The sequence below is a fragment of the Polyodon spathula genome, chromosome 6 (assembly GCF_017654505.1).
Source record: "Polyodon spathula isolate WHYD16114869_AA chromosome 6, ASM1765450v1, whole genome shotgun sequence".
Lineage (NCBI taxonomy): Eukaryota > Metazoa > Chordata > Actinopteri > Acipenseriformes > Polyodontidae > Polyodon > Polyodon spathula.
Genome location: NC_054539.1, coordinates 66,510,256 through 66,525,463, shown reverse-complemented (window position 1 = coordinate 66,525,463; position 15,208 = coordinate 66,510,256). Strand labels below are relative to the sequence as shown.

The 15,208-nt window shown below is 37.7% G+C and overlaps 1 protein-coding gene across 1 annotated transcript in view; it reads left to right on the top strand.

The window, feature by feature from the left end:
• Nucleotides 1–760: 760 nt before the first annotated feature.
• The window catches only part of LOC121317496 (24-hydroxycholesterol 7-alpha-hydroxylase), a 27,021-nt gene continuing 12,573 nt past the window's right edge, over nt 761–15,208 (top strand). The window contains exons 1-10 of the mRNA XM_041253498.1: nt 761–1,127; nt 2,144–2,279; nt 3,576–3,750; nt 4,615–4,764; nt 6,240–6,333; nt 8,859–8,954; nt 10,071–10,161; nt 13,124–13,257; nt 13,991–14,086; nt 14,209–14,297. Coding sequence (XP_041109432.1) covers nt 951–1,127; nt 2,144–2,279; nt 3,576–3,750; nt 4,615–4,764; nt 6,240–6,333; nt 8,859–8,954; nt 10,071–10,161; nt 13,124–13,257; nt 13,991–14,086; nt 14,209–14,297 — 1,238 coding nt within the window. The 5' untranslated portion in view covers nt 761–950. The remainder of the gene's footprint in view (nt 1,128–2,143; nt 2,280–3,575; nt 3,751–4,614; nt 4,765–6,239; nt 6,334–8,858; nt 8,955–10,070; nt 10,162–13,123; nt 13,258–13,990; nt 14,087–14,208; nt 14,298–15,208) is intronic.

Here is a 15,208-nt window from a genome sequence, read left to right as displayed (position 1 = left end):
CGTAGTACTTAAGAATAAATAGTGATTTTTAAAAAATATATAAGGAATGAGTATACCTATCACAGCTATAGCTGCGACACATTTACAAAGACGACTTTTTCCACATACTGGGCTAGTAGTGTAGTTCATGTTTTAAATCAAAACAAATGAATACACCGTGTAACACATTTTTTTCTTTTTTGTTCCTGGGTAGTAAGTGTTATTTCCTAATTGCTTATGCCTGAAAAGTATAGAAAATGGCTATTATTCCCCACAAACTTTACTTTTGTGACCAGGACAGTGATATTTCAAAATATCACTATTTCCAATGGGAAAACGGGCAAATGTGTGTCTTTTCGTTCACATAAAGTCAGAAAAAAACAACATATGAATCCAAATTAACATGTATTTATACTAAAGTAATACAAAAATGACTACAAAAGATTTAATAGTGAGTAGTTTTTCGAGATTTACGATTATACTGTATTTACAGCATAATCGTAAATCTCGAAAAACTACAGATACAGTATAATCGTAAATCTCGAAAAACTACTCACTTCTAAATCTTTTGTAGTCATAGACAAATAAACATGTTGTCCCATTGCTAAACCTCACAGCGACCTCTGCTTGGATATACTAGTATCAGGAGCAACACAGACGGACGATTGACGATGTAGTCCGATAGTTGAAGTGTTCTAATTGTTCAAAAAAAGAGAGTGGGTATTTAAATAAACTACATTTCCCATGTTGCTTTACAAATTGTTGTTTTGGTCGGAGGCCCACTTTTTTAAGTGGGCCAGTTTATTTTATGTTTTCATTGGTCCAGATGAACACGTTATCAGTTTTTGATTTGCTGACGCTTTTGACAGGTGAATTTCACCGCCTGCAGAATGACAATTCAGGTCAAGCAAGACGGGTTTATGCAGTAGTAGGTGACAATTTACTGTGTATTCTGAGCTGCAGCACTAGCTATGGCGATTGAGATTTTACTTCTGTTGGTGCTATCGGCGTTTTCTGTCTGTTTTCTATTCGTACACAGAAAACACCCTCAGAGTCCTCCTTGTATTAGAGGCTGGTTCCCTTGGTTTGGAGCAGCATTCCAGTTGGGTAAAGCCCCATTGGATTTTGTGGCGCAAGCCAGAACAAAGGTATGTAACATTAGACGACTACATTTACAGGATACAGGATTTTGATGCAACATCATTTGTGTTATTAGTACTTTGTTGTACTAAAGTAAAAATCTAAATAAATGTTGTTAAAAATAAATAAATAGATAAATAAATAAACCACTGTCTGTAGAATTGGAACTTGTAATACATATTTAATAATATACCGGACTGTACTGTTGTCACAACAGAAAATGCAGTACCTGTACTACCAATAAAATATATGAAGCTAAGGATAATTTTGTAGTTTATGTAACGTGCTGCTGTGGGAAAGTGTTTAATTGCTTAACTATACAATAATATAAGAAAACTCGTAGATCCCACAAAACAGTCGGTACTGCCTGGATCAGTCATCCACGGGGAAAGCACCAGCTGGATATGATATATAATTTAATAAGTGTCTGCAGTTATATTAACCGTTTTTTTTTTAGAACAATAAAAAAGATTAAAAATCGGGATTACATAAGAAAGTTTACAAACGAGAGGAGGCCGTTGGGCCCATCTTGCTCGTTTGGTTGTTAGTAGCTTATTGATCCCAGAATCTCATCAAGCAGCTTCTTGAAGGATCCCAGGGTGTCAGCTTCAATAACATTACTGGGGAGTTGGTTCCAGACCCTGACTATTCTCTGTGTAAAAAAGTGCCTCCTATTTTCTGTTCTGAATGCCCCTTTGTCTAATCTCCATTTGTGACCCCTGGTCCTTGTTTCTTTTTTCAGGCTGAAAAAGTCCCTTGGGTCGACATTGTCAATACCTTTTAGAATTTTGAATGCTTGAATTAGGTTGCCACGTGGTCTTCTTTGTTCCAGACTGAACAGATTCAATTCTTTTAGCCTGTCTGCATATGACTTGCCTTTTAAACCTGGAATAATTCTGGTTGCTCTTCTTTGCACTCTTTCTAGAGCAGCAATATCCTTTTTCTAATCACTTTCCGGATCAGTGTGAATCCAGATGAAGTATTGCATTTAAAATATTCTCTTTTTTCTTCTTCTTTACCTTAGTATGGGCCAGTGTTCACTATTGCCGCTGCTGGGAAGCGACTTACTTTTGTAACTCTGCATGAAGATTTTAATACGTTTTTCATGTCGAAAGATGTGGATTTTCAGATGGCCGTTCAAGACCCTGTCCAGCGCACAGGTACTGCAGCAGCACAGCATTATTTTCAGTTAATGGTTATGGTTATCAGATCCTGTGCTAGTCATGCAAATCAGTGTTTGCTTTGTTGTCACATCCCTTGCCCTGGCTGTAGTATTATGCTTGCTAATGTATGGGTTAGCATTCATTTGTTTTTAAGTAAAAGGTAAAGTAAAGGTGTCCAAAAAGAAAATTCCCTGCCCCAGACTTTACACTGCTCTAAAATTCACTGTAGTAAAAGCATAGCTAAGTGTTATAAAGCAAAGTGAAAGCATGGTAAAGCATTGGTAAACACTGTAAAGCCAAGAGAGGTATGGTAAAGCATATTAAAACATGGCAACGCATGATAAACTGTAGTAAATGCATAGTGTAACCAAGGGAAAAGCATGGGAAAATTGCTAAATGACTACAAAAATACAGCGGTTAACTGTTATGTTGCTCTTACCCTTGTTTACTTTCTTTTGCAATATTTAAGCATCCTCGTGTTCCTCATTTCCTCAGGCATTAGTGTCTTCTAGCACTAATCTTGGACTAATTTACCTACTGTAAGGTACCACTGAGTGGTTCAAGACTAGTGCTAATCTGTATTGATGTCCGCAAGAGTTACCATACAAAGCCTTTTGTATACACTGGCAGTACATTCTGTACCAAATGTTAAATAATAACAAGCTTATAAAGCTTCTATATTGATTTATTTTGCTCTAATGTTGTGGATGTTTGATTACCGGGCACTATGTAATTTCTCATTGCAGAAAATTATCTGAGGCTTGGTGGTCCGTCCAGTGGTTAAAGAAAAGGGCCCCCATGTCGACCCCCTTATTGACATCATAGATTTTGCATAAAAAAAAAAAAAAAAAAAAAACAGTGAAAAGAGGCCCTCAGGTTTAGATCATTAAAATACTCTCTTAGATTTAAAGAGAAGTGGAATTCATCAAATAACAAAATATTTAGTTGATTGAGACATACGTTAAAAAATCAAAACAATACGAACATACTTTAGATCTTTTATTTGACATCATGTAATCACAAAAGCTAACAAATGATATCGCAAAAGTCTACCGGAAGCCAGAACAGGAGTACAGTGTTTCAAATTAGTTTTCAAAATGTCATATTTTTTAATTTGTCAGTTTGTCATTAAGTATATGGAAAACTACAGAGTGATATTAATATGTTAACATAACGTTATTCAGCAGGGTTTATTCCACTTTATGAAGCAAAAATTGTTAGTTCTTAGGGTGATGCAAAACTTGTGGCTATAGCTGTAAGTGCAAAAGCTAACACAGATTCTAATTCCTGCAGCCTCTATAAGTAAAGAGAACTTCTTCAAGAATCACCCAGCGTGCCATGCTGTGATTAAGGGGAGGTTAACTCGGTCCAACCTGCACCAGGTTTCCAGTGACCTGTGTGCTGAGTTTAATGAACACCTGGAGCTGCTGACAAACGAGGGGGCTCAAGACCTTTCTGACCTTGTCAGGTAGGCAGTCTTCAAAGCAGATACAGTATGAGCCTTACTCCACCTGGAGACTTATTTTACGGTTTTGCAGTTTGTTCTTCAAATGTGTAGTTTAGAGGTTAGAAAAATGCAGTCATTCTTTGGACATGTGCAAGCATAGTCTATCTGTCTGATAAAGTACTCCACGGAATGTAGTCAACAGACACCAGGGTATGTATTTTAGCATAACATTGAACATTTTGGTAGGATTCTGCAGTATATATTGTTAGAGATTTAAAGTTGTTCGTACTTCCTGGTACTTAATGACTTTCTTCCACCATCTGAAGACTCCTGAAAAGATCCCCAACTAGCCCTTTCCAGACTGTTGCCATGCTGAGGCACTAGGGAGGCTGCACTTTGGTTGAAGGAGCTAGCATTGCACTTCAGTTGTCAACACCAGGCCAATAGGAAATACACATTACCTGGATGAAAAGTGTTGAAGGCTCATATATTACAGCAAAGCTACGTCTTGGCTGGCCTCCACCACTACTATCTCATTTCATCTTGGTGAAAGCCGAGTCCAATATTAGCATGAAGTAAATAACAGCTACTCGTATGTTTTAAAAACCTGAAATTCAGGTCACTTTCCCTCCAGTGGTCAAGCTGTAATCTTACCATATAACCTACAACATATGAAGTGATCAGTTACCAGGAAGCAGCTCTATGCTGTATTGTACTGTTCAAACAAAGGAGCAGCGCTAACGTTTTTTTTTTTTTTTTTTGTTAAAACAAACAGGAAAAAGCCTTCTATATCATTAATTTAAACAGCACAACATGCTACAGCACACGCAAGTTAATCAATATCTTAACCGCACTGTTTTGAGAGCATATCTTCTCAATTTACAGGCATGTCATGTACCCTGCAGTAATGAGCAACCTGTTGGGTAAGTGCAACTCTCCAGCAAGCAAGGCGGCAGTGCAAGAGTTTACAAAACAGTTCCAGACGTACGATGAAGGTTTCGAATATGGGTCACAATTGCCGGAGTTCTTTTTATGGTAAAGGACACTTCCTAAATGTTTTCGTTGTAAGTATGTATGTATGGGACTGTGACAGGCTAGCGTCACTGTCCAGGCTGTTTCCATCAGGGAGAGAGACACGGACACAAGAAGCTGCAGTTTAAGTGCTATTGCGCATGTTTAATAACAAAACTAACAACCAATCAAATAGGCACTATGGCCAAAGTAAACGGTTGAAACAAAACACTACTGTACATATGCCCTACAATATAACTGCACAGCACAGCACACATCTCCAACACACCTTCACCAACATTAACACCAACATTAACATTTAACCAGTGAGTTCCCCCTTTTTATACACCTGTGGCTGGAGCCTAATTAATCATCAATTACACCGTTTAACAAATTTTTATTTATTTTTTGTTCCTGGGTAGTAAGTGTTATTTCCTAATTGCTTATGCCTGAAAAGTATAGAAAATGGCTATTATTCCCCACAAACTTTGCTTTTGTGACCAGGACAGTGATATTTCAAAATATCACTATTTCCAATGGGAAAACGGGCAGATGTGTGTCTTTTTGTTCACATAAAGTCAGAAAAAAACAACATATGAATCCAAATTAACATGTATTTATACTAAAGTAATACAAAAATGACTACAAAAGATTCAGAAGTGAGTAGTTTTTCGAGATTTACGATTATACTGTACTGTATGTTGTATGTTGTTGGTCACAAAAGCAAAGTTTGTGGGGAATAATAGCCATTTTCTATACTTTTGAGGCATAAGCAATTAGGAAATAACACTTACTACCCAGGAACAAAAATTGTGTTACATAGTGTTATCCCATTATGGCCCCAGCCACATTCCCATGTGTGTTCTGACAGCGAGGAATTTAACCCCCTCCCTGCCAACCTAATATCTCCCGCACACACCCACACATTCGCTCTGCCACGGGCAGTGTTTTTTTTTTTTTTTTTTTTTTAATATATATATATATATATAACTAGGTATACAATAGGTACTGTACTAAGGCAATTTGTACAGCAACCACTAAAAACAGTGTCCTTACTGCCTGTATCATAAATGATCATCTTTCAGTTTTTTTCCCACACCATCTGAATTCTGATTTTGCATTATTGACTTCTTAACCCACAGTAGAGTTCCCTTTACCCCAACTCAATTCTTTACATGACTTGGTGTTCCTTGTAGGCAATCATAACCAGGCCTAACCCTAAACTACTGAGCTCTAACAGGATTAAAATCGAAGGTGGGGGGCACTACTCTGTAAGGGGTTCAGTGAGAAGTCACGGTTGTTGAATGTGTTTTAGCTGTACCACTGGATTCACTGAGTGTTTAGATCTGCACACTAATCCTGGTGCTCTTGATAACTTCGGGGTGGGAGAGGCGGTCTTTTACACGGCAGGAACTTGGGCCCTTTTCAGCCCTCTCATCCGTGTAAACAGCTTCTGGCCCGAGGAAGCACAAAGCTGATGGGATTGTTTTGTTCTACAGGAAGTGGGCCAAAGCAAAGCAATGGCTTCTCTCCCTCATGAAAAACATGGTTCTCAAAGCTGAGAGCAACATCTCTCCTGATACAAACCCCAAGGTAAAGTGTTTCATCATTTCAACTTCTTGCTTCCTGTCAGAAAAGAGCTAGCCATTTATGTTAAAGGAATGTTAAAACATACCACTTTCATTGCATTGTCTACATGTTGCAATGGTCCTCCCTGCTTTTATAGATATGCACTGCTGACCTGTGTCTTCCCTCACCATTTTGTGTGCAATGATAGCTCAAGTGCACAACAAGCCGGGTACCTGCAGCACGGCAGCCAGAACATGTGGATAGTGAAAACAAGTAAAGCAAGCGCGCATGTCACACACCTGCAGTCCATTTGCGATTGTAGCCAGAGATGTACACTAGTCTTGAACTACTCAATGTTAACTTAGGTAAGGTAGTCCAAGAGTATTGTTAATCATGGTCTGTGAAACTAGACGTTATAAGTTATCTCAAGAAACCCAAAGGAGATGTCTCTTTTAAAGAGCCAGTATCATGCTATATAAGTTATAATAATACCTTTAAGATGTATAGGGCATAGCTGTTACCTATCTTCCTGGATCACTTAAAATATCTTTCAGTACTTTTTCGGCATTATGAACTGCTTCGGACATCTATGGTTAATCTGATGATCTCTTTACTTTTCTGGCTTCAGTCCTGGAATTCACATCATCATTCTTCCATTTTCGTAAAACGCTCACTGCAAATGTAATTATATAAAGGAAATTAAATACCAAGACCTCTGGTTGTGAGGGGTGAAGCTGCAGTGTCAATAATAACTACTTATTCCTGTATCAGTAATATTATATTTGTGTTATATTCATTTCATACTAAATTAAATGTAACCCTAATCATATTGTATGAATACATTTTTAAAAAAAGCTAGATGTAAAAATACTAGATTTGTATAGAATCACTATTTACAGGTACAGTCGAATGAAAAAAACATGAAACAGAATACCGGTCTCCCAAAGAAGTGATGTAATTGTAGATCAGTGGTTCCCAAACTGTAGGTTGCAAATGGTCCAAGGATAGGTCACGAAGAAGGGCATAGTACACATACATTTGCTAATCAGTGTAAAGGACACATTAAAAAAAATAAAAAATAAAATTCCCTAATCACTAAATGTTTTTTATGCGCACCTTTTAATAAATAAGTTGCTAATGTTCATAAGTCTCGATTCTTGCAGTCCTTTGAAGTCAAGTCATTGCTATTTTAAGCAGCATTTGCAAAAAAAAAAAAAAAAAAAAAAAAGGACAGAGGAGTCCAGACAGCTTGTTTCATTACAAAAAATTCCCAATATTGGTCTCCGAGTGCCTTACCTGGTACAAGCTCAGTCATACATGATTCATACATCCAGGTTTGCGCCCTAGCTGGGCAATGTAGGTTGGTCTTCGTTGGGGATTCCGAAGGGAGTGTCGCATTGGCTCTGACACTCGTGCGTTAGAGAGGCAAACCTGGCAGGGACTGTTTCACCTCGTCGCGCTACAGCTAGCCCTGCTGGCCAGGTGCCCAGTGAGCTCAAAGGTGGATACCTGTGGGGCTGGTCTTTGTCCTCCAGAGGACGGTAGATCTCTGAAATCCGCTCTCGAGTTCTTGGGTGAAAAGAAAGCTGGCTTGGGATAGGATGAGCCTTGTTGGTGAATTGCTGCAGTGAGGGGAAAATTGATTGGGCATTCGAAACTGGGAGAGAATCGTGGGGTAAATAATAATTGGACATATGGGCTCCCGAGTGGTGCATCCAGTAAAGGCACTCTGTGAGAGTGCAGGATGTGCCCTATAGCCTGGACATCGCCGGTTCGAGTCTGGGACTATTCCACAGTCGACCATGGACGGGAGTTCCCAGGAGGTGTGTGTGTGTGTGTGTGTGTGTGTGTGTATGTGTGTGTGTGTCTATATATATATATATATATATATATATATATATATATATATATATATATATATATATATATATTATTCTAATTGTCAAATTTCCAACCTTTCCTGTCAGCAGTAGAAGTTAATATTGAATCAGTTGGGGAAAAGAAATCTCTCTGATGTATTGAACACATTTCCTGACTTCACAGATTTGAACTGCTTAACCCTAAACCAACCCCCTGTGCTGACAGCACATTAAACAAGGGTTTAGTAGGCTCTTCAGGGATCAAACAGCATTGAAAAAGGCACTATACAACAGCACAGTACACACTATGGGATGCAACTGAGAATAAAAAATAAAAAAAGTATATGAATGAAATAGTTTACATTTGAAGATATGCTTCCTGTAGGATCTGTATGTTTTCAGGAGAACATAACATGAATAGGGGACATGGATAAAAAAGACAACCTGAGAAGTGAATGTCATTTGTAGGGATGTACTGCAGTGAGGGGAATGAATGCTTGTTTTTGTTGTGTTAAAAAATGTATGGGATCTCTTTCAGATTAAAGGGCAATGCCAAACAATGACACAAATTTCATGAACTGTAATGGGAGGGAAATAACTCAAGAAAGACTGCATGTAAAATAATGCTCTAAAAACAGCTTTAAATACATTTTTGTCTTTGTATTTTTTTTTTTTTTTTTTTATATACAGACATTGCTGCAGCATTTCCTAACCACAATAACTGACAGTTACAGGCCTAATTATGCCCTACTGATGATGTGGGCTTCACTAGCCAATGCCATTCCTGTGAGTTTACCTGTTCTTCTTACTTCATACCAATGATAATGGAGAGAGATTTAAAAGTTCTAAAGTGACAGATATAGAGTCTGCATTTAGTTGTGTATGTTTGTGTGTGTATATATATATATATATATATATATATATATATATATATATATATATATATATATATATACACACTGAAATTAATAGACTAAATAAATGTTATTATGTTGTAGCATCAGTAACATGCATCTGAGGCTTGGTCTCTCGAGATGTGTTTTTCAAACAGTTTGGAAATGGTCCCTATGAATGTTTGGGCTCCTCTGGGGTTGATTGGGCATGATTCTGTTCAGGTGGTGGATGCGTCTTTGGGGATCCTTTGCCATACTCCAGTCGGTGGATTACGAAGCTTTCTGATGTCACATGGAGAGCCATGGCAATCCTGGCAGTCTGACAAAAGGCATTATTTTGCATTTGAAAAAACTCGACCAGTTGCATCACTGGCTGCAGTGAACTTCACAAGTCTGTTTGCATATTGGTTTTCAGTTGTTTTATTTAGTCGGTTCTGATAATTTCAGCAAGCCAGCATCACTCAAAGATAAATGTGCCGGATGCGTTGAAATCAACAGTTTTTATTTTTGTTCAGTGTTTTTAACACTAGAACTGCCATGCGGGTCATTGTGACCCATTTTGTACTTAAAATGTTAATTATTCTTCTGTTTTAAAAAACTGACACACACATACAACTTACCTTACCTAAATATATTAATGAAATATCCTGACGGTGTTTGATAGCCAGAATCGCAAAAATGAAAAAGTTATAAACAGTTCTACCAAGAACCGCCACGCGGGTCAGTGTGAAACAGCCATTACAATACATGTCTTTTTTTTAATATAGTGTAAGATGTTCTATTATTTTTGTCAATGCAGCAGACAAGACATTTTATAGTTTTGGTTGTACATATACTTGTAGGTAGTTCGAAAATCTGGCGGTTCTAGTGTTAATAACGTAGCGACGCTGATGACTAGTGTGAAGTGGGTGGTTTTTAGAATTTAAAAGGACAGTTGCAAAATTCTAGGCTTTTGCCGTCATCTAACATGCTGTTTATTACAACAGCTGTTTCTCATTTCTTTTTTCAGATTACTTTCTGGACACTTGGTTTTATTATCTCCCAACCATCCGTATACAGGACAGTTATGGAGGAGATAGCATCTTCCTTTGGAGATAAAGGTAATGATTTTCAGTTCTAACGTTCATTGTTATTACTTTTAAAAACTCACAAAGTGTCTGACGCAGTAAGGTTCCGCGGTCGTTATCCCAAGGTTGATACCCTCTAAAATCTAAGGGGTTTTGAATGTGCAAACATTATTACATAAACATTTGTTCTGTTTATATCATTAATGTGTTTCCTTGTCTTTCTGTAACTGCCCACGCTTTCAGCTTGAGGCACCTGTCACCGAGTTCAACTATCTGTTAATCCTTAAGTGATCCTACGTATGTGTTACAATTTCAGTGTACTATCAGATGCAAAACAACCACTCACTGCATCTTGCAGCCACCCCAGCTTGGTCTAGCAGCAGTGTTAAAGGCACTGCTCATCCAATACAGGCTCTACTGCTAGGATGCTGGAATCTCATGTTGGGCTATTGAAAGAATGAAACACCCTATATCAACAACAAAAATCATTTAGATTTAATAGATCACCTTTTACAAAAAAGGAGCAGCTCTGTCAAAATGGGATATCTGCTAATGGAGCCAACTTGAAAAAAAAAGTATTACTCCTTTTAAGATAAGATCTATAAATGGCCAAAGTAGTTTTGAGCTTATCTTTTTAGAAACATGGTGTTTGTGAGCACCCTTTCAATAACATGTACATATACAGAATTTACTGTGGAAAGTGGGTCAGCTACATTGACTACTGTGTGATGTAATTGTGTAATACCGAGTACCCATAACAACCACCAGGGGGCAATGCATTCCTGTGAAGTGCAGTCGGCTTGCACACTGAATTAGTAAAATGATATAAAGAGCAATTCTATCTGGCATCTGGTCACATTGTAAGTACCGGATAAATTTAAACAAATATTAATTAGCTCAGCTGATTGCTTTAATTGTAGAACATTTACAGTGGGCAGCAAACCTGCAGTGACTGTTTGATAATATCAAGACTTTTGTGGTGATTTAGAAGTCTGTTAAGAACATAAGAACATAAGAAAGTTTACAAACGAGAGGAGGCCATTCGGCCCATCTTGCTCGTTTGGTTGTTAGTAGCTTATTGATCCCAAAATCTCATCAAGCAGCTTCTTGAAGGATCCCAGGGTGTCAGCTTCAACAACATTACTGGGGAGTTGATTCCAGACCCTCACAATTCTCTGTGTAAAAAAGTGTCTCCTATTTTTTGTTCTGAATGCCCCTTTTTCTAAACTCCATTTGTGACCCCTGGTCCTTGTTTCTTTTTTCAGGCTGAAAAAGTCCCTTGCGTCGACACTGTCAATACCTTTTAGAATTTTGAATGCTTGAATTAGGTCGCCACGTAGTCTTCTTTGTTCAAGACTGAACAGATTCAATTCTTTTAGCCTGTCTGCATATGACATGCCTTTTAAGCCCGGAATAATTCTGGTCGCTCTTCTTTTCACTCTTTCTAGAGCAGCAATATCTTTTTTATAGCGAGGTGACCAGAACTGCACACAATATTCAAGATGAGGTCTTACAAGTGCATTGTACAGTTTTAACATTACTTCCCTTGATTTAAATTCAACACTTTTCACAATGTATCCGAGTATCTTGTTAGCCTTTTTTATAGCTTCCCCACATTGCCTAGATGAAGACATTTCTGAGTCAACAAAAACTCCTAGGTCTTTTTCATAGATTCCTTCTCCAATTTCAATATCTCCCATATGATATTTATAATGTACATTTTTATTTCCTGTGTGCAGTACCTTACACTTTTCTCTATTAAATGTCATTTGCCATGTGTCTGCCCAGTTCTGAATCTTGTCTAGATCATTTTGAATGACCTTTGCTGCTGCAACAGTGTTTGCCACTCCTCCTACTTTTGTGTCGTCTGCAAATTTAACAAGTTTGCTTACTATACCAGAATCTAAATCATTAATGTAGATTAGGAATAGCAGAGGACCTAATACTGATCCCTGTGGTACACCGCTGGTTACCACACTCCATTCTGAGGTTTTTCCTCTAATCAGTACTTTCTGTTTTCTACATGTTAACCACTCCCTAATCCATGTACATGTGTTTCCTTGAATCCCAACTGCGTTCAGTTTGAGAATTAATCTTTTGTGCGGGACTTTGTCAAAAGCTTTCTGGAAATCTAAATAAACCATGTCATATGCTTTGCAATTATCCATTATCGATGTTGCATCCACAAAAAAATCAAGCAAGTTAGTTAGGCACGATCTCCCTTTCCTAAAACCATGTTGACTGTCTCCCAGTACCCTGTTACCATATAGGTAATTTTCCATTTTGGCTCTTATTATAGTTTCCATAAGTTTGCATATAATAGAAGTCAGGCTTACTGGTCTGTAGTTACCTGGTTCAGTTTTGTTTCCCTTTTTGTGGATCGGTATTACGTTTGCAATTTTCCAGTCTGTCGGTACCACCCCTGTGTCAAGAGACTGCTGCATGATCTTGGTTAGCGGTTTGTAAATTACTTCTTTCATTTCTTTGAGTACTACTGGGAGGATCTCATCCGGCCCAGGGGATTTGTTTATTTTAAGAGCTCCTAGTCCCTTTAACACTTCTGCCTCAGTTATGCTGATACGGCAGTCAGCTGAAATAATTTACGGCAGTCAGCTGAAATAATTTTGGATCTTCTTAAAGAACCAAGATACGGTGCTCACTGTTTATTTAAGAATCCATTTAAAATGTGTTGATGGGTATTTTAATGACACAAGTCCTGGAAAATCTGAGATATATTAAAATGACATACAATAATGCAACTTCCCATTTGTACAGAACATATCATTGTAACATATTCCACTGTGTATGTTTCCCCCTCTGTGTCTTTTAGAGCCAGTGTTATAGCAAAGAATATTCAGTAGCCAGTTTGCCAGTATACCTACCAGGTAAAATGTGAAGGCCTCTGTGTCTGAAAAATGTTGTGTATTAAAAGGTGTTGTTGAAATCCCTTGTAGATGAAATAACAGCTCATTATAGTTTGCTTTTTGTTTTATAGACAAAACTAAGAGTGTTTTATCAGACAGTGAGCTGCAGCAGCTTCCTTACATACAGTGGTGTGTCCTGGAATCAATCCGCCTTCGTTCACCAGGAACTATAACCAGGAAGGTGGTCCAGCCCCTGAAAATCCAAGTACTGTATGCTTCTATTAACTGTACAGTCAGACAGGATTACCACAGAAGAGAACACATTATGGGTTTCTGATTTATGACGCGGATTAGATGATTGCGTATTTGTTCAATATTTGAATCATTTAACGTTCAACCAGTCACAAAAAAAGCATGTTTAACGTTGTGTTGGTTTATAAGACTATCTTTCAAATGATTTTTCTTTTGTAATATGTATTTTTATGAACTGCACTGTTGTTGGATACTCCAAGCAGTTAGAATAAGCTTCTATAAACAAGAGTAACACAGACGTGCTTCCTTAAAACGTCCATTTGACCTGGTGACATCAACACAACCCTACTATTGGGGTTTGTTAGAGGGACGTGATGGTATGGCACCAAGAGCTAATGGGAAGAGCCTTATTTACATGTTTTTTCATCTTTATATAAGACACTGAAAAGCAGATTCCTAATGGATCAGATCAGGCTAGAATATCTTTAATTTTCTAGCAGAGTATGGTATCCTGCTCTACTATTAGGAACATAGCTGTACTGTTATATCTAGTCATTCTTCCTTAACTAAAAGGCAATAAATGTTGATTCTGGGGACAAGAAAAGGCCATTTGGACCATGACTCACTCCTTGTTTGTTCCTAATTTCTCTTAAGTTTGGCACAACCGTTTCTTCTAGAAATAAGTCTGTGAATGCATTAGATACATTGTTCCAACTGTTTGATTCAACTTTCGTTGTTACTTTCAGAATTACATCATCCCGCCAGGAGACATGCTGATGTTATCACCATTTTGGGCTCACAGAGATCCCAGATATTTTCCAGAACCTGAAAAATTCATGCCTGTACGTTTTTTACAATTTTAGTATTTCCTTTTCCTTCAATAGCTTTGCACCTCTTTGGTTAAGATTACAATTTGTATAAAAAGATGCTTTGTGTTTATTCAGGAAAACTTTTCTTCCCACAGGAACGCTGGAAGAAGGCCGATTTAGAAAAGAATTTATTTTTGGAAGGCTTTGTGGCCTTTGGAGGTGGTCGATACCAATGTCCAGGAAGGTTAGAAAAACAGCTATTTACTTTTATTCCTCATCTAAAACAAACCCGGATTTAGTGCATGGCCTTGAGAATGTTGTCTGTCTTCTCACTGGCAGGCTCCTCAAACCTTGACCCATTGAACTAAAGCTATTGAAATGGGTTAATTCTCCAGCCCAAAGTGAGTTAATGCTAGACTTATCTAGATAATTAGCTAATGCAAGATTATATACTTTAATTAAAGCTATTTCACTACTACAAACAACTTTAAATGTTAAAATACTACATTTGTAAAAAAAAGACATTGTCCCCACATTGATACAGCCCCATATGCCTGACCATATTCTGAGGCTGCCTCGCTTGAGTGTTGGTATCAATATGCAGTAAGTCCTTTTATGTATTGCTATTTTTTCAGACGCACATCTGAGCTTGGTTTGGAATACATTTGTGCAGCTATTCTGAACTATTTTTCAAACTCAATAGGGTGTGCTATCCTCTATATTAATTGGTAATCTAGAATTACACAGCCTGAAACTCTCACTTGAGAATGTGGTTGTCTGTACCACACATTTTGAGTTTGCAACATGCATCACCAATACAGAGCTTCACAATATATTCTTTTTTACCCCTGTGATTTAGGTATTTATCTGTTTTATTTAGTCTGATTTCATTAGCATTTAGTCCTAGTGACCTAAAGTCTATGATGGTGGGCAGATTGCCCACATCATGCATTTACTATGAAGTGGACCATTTGTCGATAGTTTGCCCACAGTGGAAAATACAGTGTGCATTAGTTTAGTAACATATCTAAATAACTTTGGCTGCCTTATAAAGTCAGCACTTAAACCCAAAATCAGTACAACCCCCTCTGTTTTATTTCCTTTGAATAATGCATATCCAAAAAAGCCAACAGATGGTGTTTGTGCTTGTTTGTT